The sequence below is a fragment of the Cottoperca gobio genome, chromosome 21, assembly GCF_900634415.1.
Source record: "Cottoperca gobio chromosome 21, fCotGob3.1, whole genome shotgun sequence".
Classification (NCBI taxonomy): domain Eukaryota; kingdom Metazoa; phylum Chordata; class Actinopteri; order Perciformes; family Bovichtidae; genus Cottoperca; species Cottoperca gobio.
In genome coordinates, this window is record NC_041375.1 from 8,845,213 (window position 1) to 8,855,827 (window position 10,615).

Genomic DNA, 10,615 nt, shown 5'->3' on the forward strand with positions numbered 1-10,615 from the left:
TTCTTTAAAGAGCTTAGATAAGAATAACATTAAAACTTAATGTGGCTGAAGTTTCACCTCTGCACTCGTCTTTTTGAATGAGGATTTGATTCTTTATAATCACCAGAGTGAAATAAGATGGCAGTAAATGAATGAAACAGAAACACGTCTGTCTCTTACCTCTCTATTGCTCGTTGTGTTCTAATTCACCCCCTCTTTTGCTCCACTTTCTTTCCACTCTCTCTACCTCTACCTATCTCTCAAACTATCTAGTTTCCTGTTCCCTTTCTGTCATGATTGTCTGCCTTTCTATATTTTTTTCTCTGTAAATAGATACAGTATGTCCACAGATAGAAAGAGAGAGAGAGTCACAGACAGTTCTGAGACTGCAGCAGATTCTAACCAATCAGATGAAGGAACCCTGCAGCCCACGTGGTTTATTCATAAAAAACTAGAGGAAGCCTTTATCAATGCAGCTCCATTCTCTCATACAGCATATCATCAATGTATCCATGCTCTAAACCAAGGACGCTTCTGAAACGTCTCAATCTGTTAGATTTGAATGTAAAATGCCAATCAAGTAGTGCATATTTTAAAATGCTTTCAATTTTGCATATCTCTAAAAATCATTAATAATGTGTGAAATACTGTGTGACCAGTTTAGCAGATTGATGCATGCAGATTTATCCTTAATTATTAAAAAGAAAATTACAATTTCCCGTTCTACTGTAGGGTTTCTGTGTTCCCATTTCAGTATGTGGCCCCGATTAGAATACCCAAGACATACAGACTGGATACCAAAAATATCCTTAATATGTGTCAGCTTACTCCACTGTGTTATATCGACTGCAAAATATTCGAGAATGTAATGTAGCTGTTCTTACACATATATATCTGCCATTTGCTTATAGACCAAATAACCTGTCAGGATATAAAACCTCGAAAAAATTCATTATCTCGAAAGAAAAATGTTTTTCCATGTAAGTTAACCTCAATCTTTTCAGTTGTTGTTTCATTGCAACCAATGCAGTCTCATGAGCTTAAGTCCCATGGCAACCTATGGCATCATCCAAGCAAGCATATTTGTCATGGACCTTATTGCATAATCACGTCTCAAGGGTTCCTTGCAAATCAACGGATTAGTGGGTGCTGTGAGTGGATAAGAGGCTGTCCAAGTTATTTACTGCTTCAGAAGACTGCATGGTTTGTACAGACATGGGCCATACGTACTGTATGTGCGCTCACATATTGAGATGTATGGTAGTGTTAACTCAACAAAACAATGCAAGGGAGACGAGATCCTACAGAAGTTTGGATTTATTTCATCATGGTCACCATAAACAATTACTGTATTGACCTTTTTAATAACATGTAGAGAGAGTGAATGCAACTGTGGGGCAACCACAGACAACATACACATCTAAATATTACTTTCCATAGCTGACACATAGGAAAAATGAACTGTACAAAAGATCAAATTCACAGATAATCATCATCGAGCGAGACTTAGTGACAATAACTGCAAACTTAATGGCAAACACTCCAGTGCCCGACAAGAAACACTGGTACACAACTATTATGTTATACCACTGTGTAAAACATCAAAGATTTGTTCAGAGCTGTGCAAAATAGCAGCATTATATTTCACTTTTCAAGCAATGGGTTCACAACACAACATCACAATGATTACTTAGAAGCATAACACTGAATAATAACTGTCAAGGTTGCCCTATAAGCTTTGTTTCAGAGTTGTAGTCAAATCACGTTTAGCTTAAATAAACTGCTAGGATGTGTGCAAATGATAGTCGCTTAAAAATGAGACCTTCACATTCAATATTTACATTATGAGGAAACTGAACTGATTGCACTGAATCCAGCAAACTGAGGCCCACAGCAAATGTACAGAGCAGTGCAAAAAAAACCATTTGACCATTATTTATTTTTTGTTATGCTTGGACTACAACATACACACCTTCAAAAACAGGCGGATACAAATGAAATAAAGAGCAAACCTAAAATGTTGGATATGTACATGTAAACCACATAGTTTTAGGCCAAGAGTATTTTATAGTTGGCACGTATGAGATTTAAAAAAAATCTCTTGAAAAACTGTACATTCCATTTAGTCTCTAGTTATGTTAGCCTCTGCAATGTATTGAAAAACAATACACAATAGAGGCTTTCGGTTGATAATCTTGCTGTATGGCCATCTATGGGTCCATTTAGTGCAGTTTATCACATTCCAAGAGGAAGATACTCCCGTCACTGGTTGCACATTTCTGCCCCTTACCCCCATCTTAAACTTGAACCAACGGCCCACCTACAGGTACATCCTTACAGTATCAAGTGATAGGCAAAAACAAGTTATTGTAACTCGAAAGCAAAGGTGGTTTATATAAAGAAACTGGTGGTTTAATCACACAACAAGAGCTGAAAACAGACACATTCCAACCAGGTATTAAGATACACAGCATGGGGCTTTTCTACAGTATCTAGCTTTTCCCCTCTGTCACAAATAGTCTTATCTAGAGCTGCAACGATTAGTCGACTAATGGATTATAATCCACTAATCAACAGAAAAATGATCGACATTGATCAATCATTAAAGACATTTTTTAATAAAACAAGCCTCTCAAATATGGAGATTTCCTGCTTTTCTATAATTTATATCATATTTAAGTTAATATTTTCGGGTTTTGATTGACAAAACTAGACATCACCTTGGACTGTGATTCTCTGACATGTTATAGACCAGACGATCAATCGAGAACATATTCGGCATATTAATTGATAATGAAAGAAATCATTATTGGCAGCCCTAGTATTGTCTTTATAAATACCCTAATGTGTTTTGTCCCCTTAAAGAAATATGCTTCTGATATCTGTTGCATGTCCAACAGCTTACCTATCAGCTGCTAAAGAATGTAAAAGAGCACACTATGCTGTGTACCTCCACTTACAAGGCTTAGGCCTATGTGCTGAAAGGGTACTGAGCTGACTCTTGTCCTCTTAAGCCACGCATTTGCTCTGTAGTGGCGAGGTGACTCAAATAGCAGGGAGCGGAGGAATGGCTGCACAGGTCAGCACCTAGGACAGCTCCGCCTCTCGACTTCTCACAAGCACAGATCTATTCTGGTCCTGCCTGGAACCTGCACCAACCTCACTGCGACATCCACGCAGTGAGGATTTATATGTATATTACCTATAAAGTAGGATAATCATGAACAAAACGGATTTGAATGTCACTTATGATGTGACCTGTACCACGAAGTCAATCCCTGCGTCACTCAAGGTACAAGACAAAAGAGGACGATATTACCATTGGCATGCATTTTATGAAATCTCCTACACTGTAGCCTAAACACCACAGTTGTGTAACATCATTTATATTCAGCCCAGACGTGAGAAGCGTTCAACGTTGGCCTTTACATTCAAATCCATCGTTATGTGACCTTTTTTTTTTTTTTAAACACCAGTGTCTTATTTCCATGTCAGCGGTCCAGGTTTGCCTCGACGGTATCTCGTTGGTTTTTGAGGTCCTGGAAGACCTCAGTGAAAAAGTGCGGGTCTGAATTCAGCTGCAGCATTTTGGCACTCAGCCTGTTGATGATCCGCAGCGACATCTCCCAGAAAACATCCTTGTTCGACTCGATCATGAACGGCTTGAGCGGGTAGGAGATCTCGTTGCCCATGTAGGAATAGGCGAGGTACAGGCAAGTCTGAAAGGTGCCCTGCAGCTCGGCCGGGCTGCCGATGCTGTCCTCTATCGTGTCCTCGCACAGCAGGTACACAAACACCACGTTAGCCGGCGTGATGAAGCCTTGATCCTGCCAGCCCTGCAGCAAAAGAGTCCGATCGATATTTCGGAACCAGAGGATCACCTCTCCGCTGTTTAGCTCTTTCAGTTTAAAACACCTGCGGCACATGAAGTCCCCCAAACAGCGAAGCAGCTCCCCGGTTGAAGCCTGGATAATGATCCGCCTCGGTGACACCAGAGACAGGTTGCTGGGCTGCTTCTGGACCGTGCAAAGCTTCCCATTCTGGACGATAGCATCTTTGTTTTGCGTGGGTACAGTGGGCACCGGGACCGGGATGGGCGCTTTGGGTTTCTTCTCCTCGGTTTTGTGCGTCTTCCTGATGTTTTCGCTGTTGAGCTGCGCCACCTGGGTTGACGGGAGCTCGCGGGCGGGAAGCGGGTTCGGGGTCACTTTCTTGGCACTCTTCTTGGCCGAATTGGACACCAGCTTCTTCCAGGAGAGAGAGACGAACATCGAGTGCCGCTTGAGGCTCTTGTCATTTTTGTGTCCATCTCCTGCTGCGAGCTCGGCGTCCATAATAGACGCCTTCTTCGTCGCAGGAGATATAGAGAGGACGGTACCCATGTCTGCAACAGGAGAGAGCCGCGGTGGTGTGGATGCTGCTGCAACTTCAACGCAGTCTTCTGCAGGGTGAGAGGCGGTGAAGGACAGTCACGACAACGATTGAAACTCCATTTACACGTTTAGTTGCTCCGTCTGATGGCTCCTGGGCGACAGGGGACAAAGATGGAGGTGGTTTACAGAATGCACTTGTATTCCAACAGATGCTCCGTCAGCACCGCACACGCTGCGACACAATCCTATAGCTGGTGCATAAACAGAGATTAGTCGCCCTGCGTTAAATCATGGGTTTAAACGAACCAGCAAATGCAGCCTCTGACTGACAGCCGAGCCAGCCAATGAGAAAGCAAATCAATGATCCAATCACTGGGGGTGGTGTTTTTAGTTCTAGGTTACCATTAATAGCCTATTGCTTGCAGGTAAATCGCACTATTCTTGGTCCTCTAGTCCAGTGAGGAAAGTTAGTGTTAGTGTTATCTATAAATCAGACTACTTTCCTGTAGCCTTATGTTAACAACCGTCAGAAAAGTAGGTTTATTCCATTGACCAGCAATGGTGAATGATAAGTATACCCCTAATGCTTTTAATGTCAACAAAATAAAATAAAATAATATATATATATTTATCTTTGTAGTGGAATAGTTGTTAGAATGTTGATCAGTAACATGGTCATCACATTCATCCTACTGACATTTCACATATTTTCATGCTTCAAAATGAAGCTCATAAGCAGATACACTACTGCAGAGAGTGACACTGTGTGGAACTCTGTACAGTATTCAGGTTTAATGCCACATTTTACCTCCGCGTATCACTGACTAACATGGCAGCCCTTGATCAAAATACATTGCGCTTCCACTAGTTTTATTTACATGATTTGTTCCTAAAAAGCATTAATGCAGAAAGAAAAGTAAAAAGTATCCTTAACATCACCCTGTAAACAAATCTAGAAATTGTCAAGTCAAGTGTATTTATAGACAAATGTGGACCAAAGAGCCTGGCAAAGAGAGTACATAAAACACAAGAATGATCAATTAGAAACACAGACATAATACGTAAATGAATGAAGGCATAGAATATCCTGATAAAATTATAGCACAAACATTATTGCACAAACAACTAAATACAATACAAACAGGTGAAAACCAGAGTGTGGTCAGGCATGTCCTGATGATGATATTTAATAGGCTAAAGCAAAGAGGTGGGTCTTTAAAGGTACTAATGGAGAGAGATGATAATTGTTAGTGGCAAACTATTCCAAATTGTGTCAAACAAGAGTTACTAAACTGGTTTTAACACATCTGAAAGCACATAAACAGTCTCCTCCTAAAGGTTCACACAAGAATGTTCCTTGAAGAGTAGTTGGAAAGAAATGTGCACAAAGTGTTTTTGCCAGCTCTGGGAGAACTAAACTTAGAATTTGAACTATGCATAGTACAGCTTGATGCCAGACACTTTGGTCATGTTCAAAAGAAGAAACATCACCTGCACTTGTTACTTGTTACTACTCACTTGTTGTCCAATCCTCAGACTGTAATCTTTGACTACATAGCTTCAAAAATGGATTTACTAAAGAGCCAGTGAGATGTCAGATCAGCTTTTTCAAGTGTCTGATTCCCTGAATGAATGAATGGTAAATGTACTGCAACTGTGTATAGCGCCACTGTGTATAGCACTTTTCTTGTCTTTGCGACCACTCAAAACGCTTTTACAACAGAAGTTAGCATTCACCCACTCACACACACATTCATTCAGCATCAGAGGCTTCCATACAAGATGTCACCTGCTCATCAGGAGAGATACACATACAAATAATATAAAAGCATTTTGCTCCTCCATGGATTAGCTACTGCCTTGCTGCCTTGTATAGGTCACAGTTTTAATCTTACACCCAGTGATGCATCGCATGTATGTCTCAGGAAACACCATGGAGTGATCCGATTACCCTCAGTAGAACTGGCACTCGTCCACTAAGTTATATGACTGCTCTCTTATCTTTTCATTCAGCTTGAAGTGGCAATAGATACAAACAGCACTGAAAGTCTATGGAGTCCTCAGAATGTGCTGAATAGTAAAAGAAAATGTGAAAACATTCTCATGTCATATTTCTTACTTTTCTCATATTGCAATTTATTGAAATGCCAACTCTATATGTATTTACTGTGCATTTCATATGTTATGAAATCCCAAGGATCATTTATTCAATACATCTACTCTAACTGTTGTTACCAGCTACATTGTGGAGAGACATAAGTGATGTATCCAATAGCTTTTTATAGCTTTACTTCTCTTCCTTTATTTTTTCCCCTAATCCCATGAGTAGTGTGCAGTTTGATTTCCTGGCATCCTCCACTTGTATTTGATCTGTTGTCAGATTGGATAGTGACTAGTAAGACCCTGTGAAGCCCAAAGGATGCAGTACAGTCAATCACAGTGTGAATGTATTGAGTTCAGCACAATGCAGCTATAGGCAATGTGAGATATAATCATGCTGTAATTAATCTACAAAGTCTTGTTAAAAGGTAAGAAAGGATCTAGTGAACTGTCCAAAGCTTTTATAAACAAATACAAAAACAGACCCATCATACAACATAAGCATATTTTAAGGTACATACGTTTAGTTGCAAACAGGACAAATATAGGTGGCACAGTAATAATAATCATATTAATAAGCTTTATTTGTATAGCACCTTTCATACAAGAATTGCAGCTCAAAGTGCTTCACAGCAAAAACATAACAATTAGTACCAGATTAGACAGAATGAGAGCATTTACAGTACAATAATCACAGTGTTGATGTAAATGAGTCTGAAGTACCATTATAAAAATAGCATAAAATAGCAGATAACGCGTTATGGTTTCCCCAATTGTTAGAGTTGTGTTAAACTTTTAGACTTCTCTGGTCGATACTTTACTTCCCTTTGTCCCCGTTGTACAAAGTAAGTTCAAACACAATCGTCGCTGTGAGTCCCAGATTTCGTTTATGATAAAATCCAGATAAAACCGTTATTAAACACGCTGGTTTAACCTTTTCAGTCTAAGGCAATATCTGACTCGTATGAAATACCTCTATCAAATATCTCTTAGGTCAAAGGACTTCTATATTTAACTACTCCTCTGCTCTGCTGTGAGAAGTATGAAATATCTCTGTCAAATAAGAGGTAAATCATATGTGTTGTTTTTACTGGTTTAGTGTAATTTAAAAGAGGCAAGTCACATCAGAGGCCTGTACTATGAAGCGAGTTCACATACCCAGGATGTGTTATCTGGCTTACTGTAACTAACCCTGACAAATGAAGAGTAAACTACAATTTTAGACAAATACGGAAGGAATGCAGGAAGGACAGCAGCATTCTGTGTGAATGTGTAAATGAATAGATATATGATATCACTGCCCATCTGGGGCAAGAGTAGATCTCGCTTTAATTACATCTGTGTATTCCATTAAATTAAGGTGTTGTATTAAATGTATTTGAATAGAAGATAAAATACTCTTGGGGAAATGGTGACGTGTACATGATAATACTTTAGTTTTATTCCAACTGCAAACCCGGAGGTGTAAAACAGATATAAAGAATATGTTACATCTTTCAACACATTAATGTAATTATAGTCAGATACACGTCCTACATGTGACAGTGATCTTAAAAACCTGTTCATTTACTTTCTCTTGCATTTGGTAGTTTACTGTGTTAGCCTGGATTATGACTTTATATAGTTGATAACTTGATCCTATTATTTTACGATCTGCCCACCGAGCTGTGATTGGTCCGCTGGCGCTGCTTTTACACGAGTTGATCTCTTATCTAGAACACAACACACCTAACCTACTCCAGAGCAGGTTAGGTGTGCTGCATAAGTTACCATGGCGATCTACCTCGGTAAGAAGTCATAGGACTGAAGGTTACCCTGAAGTTAGCTCCAAATCCTGCTTCGTAGTAACAGGCATCTGTTGGGACATGCCTTATTTATTCATTTTTCTCTGTTTTGGTTTTACAAGTAACACAAGATTAAATAAAATAATTTGCATATTCCTCCACTTTCCCTCCACCCATTATTGTCATCATCGTCATCGTCATCATCATCATCATCATTATCACTGTTACCAACATCAAAACATTTTTTTTTATATATACAGCCCAATATCACAAATTATACATTTGTCTCAGTGTGCTTTACAGACTGTACAGGTTACGACACCCTATGTCCTTAGACCCTCGCATCGCACAAGGAAAAACTTCCTAAAAGAAACCCCATAATTAAAGGGGGAGAAATGGAAGAAACCTCAGGGAGAGCAACTGAGGAGGGATCCCTCTCCCAGGACGGACAGACGTGCAATAGATGTCGTATGTACAGGATAAACAACATAGTACAAATACAACATTTGACAGAAATGATGTTGTGTTGAAAAAGAGAAAGTTTGGATGAATCCAGGAAAATGTCAAAAAGGCTTCCCGGTGTCCAGCAGGACCAGGGACAGCAGGCGCTGTCACTGATTCATGATCCTGACGTAAACTATATCAGTGACAACCTGCCACATGAGAGACAGACACTCCGGGGATGATGCCCGGGATGCTGAGTCAACAGTTACCCCGAGTATAATGTAACTATCATCAACACCATGTTTGTATATCACAATGATGATGGAACTTAATACATCATCTACAGTATAAGATGTGCTATGATAAAATAAAAGACAGAAGTAGGAAAGGTAATTTAAAGCAAACTTTGCGAATTTAGATGAAAGATAGTAATGTCCCAAAACTGTAAAGTGCCATTTCACACAAACCTGTTTGATCAAGCCAACGTTTGATCCAACACAACATAAAGCAGATGGGGAATAAAAGAAACTCTTTCATCACAAATCAAACAAAACGGAACAGGATGTTACAGAGGAATATTCTCAATGTATCAGACATGAGACATCAAGCTTTTCTTGATCTTTCATATATCACTATTTAGTTACCAAAGGAAAAAAGAAAAGTCTGAGAAGCATAAGGTTAGGTGATGAGGGTGTGTGCGAACACTTGGTAGAGTCATGGGGAGTTGAAAGGTTTGTTTCCTGTCAGTTATTTTCTTTTTTTAAAATAAAAGTGTGCTGAGAGCGGAGTGGGACATAACACCAAAACAATGATCTAAAATAGGATTGAGGGGTACTGCAGAGTTGGGTCTCAGTGGGCTCTTATGTACATATATATTTTATACATCCAGTCCGTGGTTTATGTAAAAATATTGATTAGCTTTAAGTGTTAATAAACCAACATTAAAACATGTAAGTATAATCTTTTTGATGAGAGTGGCCATGCAATTTCGTCATTTAAGACAAAAGGCAAACTACACAAACAATGTATGTTCCTATAATACCATGTGTTGCTTGATAGGGATGATTATTATTATTCAACTATTTTGTTTGATTTTTACATATATTGCAATCTCTGAACCCATCGGCTATCGGTCTGACAGAGATTACACCTCTGGGGGCGAGGCCAGTATTTCTGGGGTTCTGGTGTAGTCAGTGGATATTCCTGGGCCAAGACTTCCTCTTTTGTGCGCCGGCCATTGTTACATTCTGACTAACAACTGGAGACACTAGAATGGAGTTGAGAGACGACGTCTACGACCAGATTGTGTTTCTGAATTATGCAGATATCTGTTTATAGATATTTATAAAAAAACAAAATAGTCGTCAGATGATAGCCAATGGGCACCCAGATTGCATTTGAACCAATGTGTTCTGCTTCTTTTGCTCTCCACACAGACGGTTTACCTGCGATGTATTAATGGAAGTGAAGTCGATCTCAAAATAGGATCGAAACGGTTGCCAGACCCTATAATGCGTCTGGATTGTGCCTGTACCAGATGGTGGCATAGCTTTCTTCCAACTAAGGAGTTATAGCCTCAGCCTGGTAAATTGTTATTGGTGTGTTCTGCGGGACTACATCAAACAATGCAGTCAATGGGTAAGAATCAATAAACATATACACTTATATGAATTAATTGATTGAATTTATTTGACGATTCAAAGAAAACACATATAACATTCATGAGACACATTACAAATCACAGAGGATAAAAATGCTTATTTCTATTGTTGTCTTCTACTGTGACTCTTAACACACCACAACATACAACAAAACAACAAAACAGCAAGTGCAGATAAATACAACATACAAATAGTCATTGCAGGTGGCAGGGTAGCTATGTCAACATGCTCTCATTATCTTGATCATAAATAGTTAAACATTTAAAATTGGATA

General features: G+C 39.3%; 1 protein-coding gene across 1 annotated transcript; it reads right to left on the reverse strand.

The window, feature by feature from the left end:
• Positions 1-1,278: 1,278 nt before the first annotated feature.
• cdk5r2b (cyclin-dependent kinase 5, regulatory subunit 2b (p39)) lies at positions 1,279-4,642 on the reverse strand. The gene has a single exon (XM_029459852.1). The coding sequence runs from the start codon at positions 4,359-4,361 to the stop codon at positions 3,471-3,473; it is 891 nt and encodes a 296-aa protein (XP_029315712.1). The 5' UTR covers positions 4,362-4,642; the 3' UTR covers positions 1,279-3,470.
• Between the last annotated feature and the right edge of the window lie 5,973 nt (positions 4,643-10,615).

What these genes read in the sequence shown, in the direction of transcription:
- cdk5r2b (XM_029459852.1), bottom strand. Translation starts at nt 4,361, where the DNA reads ATGGGTACCGTCCTCTCTATATCTCCTGCGACGAAGAAGGCGTCTATT.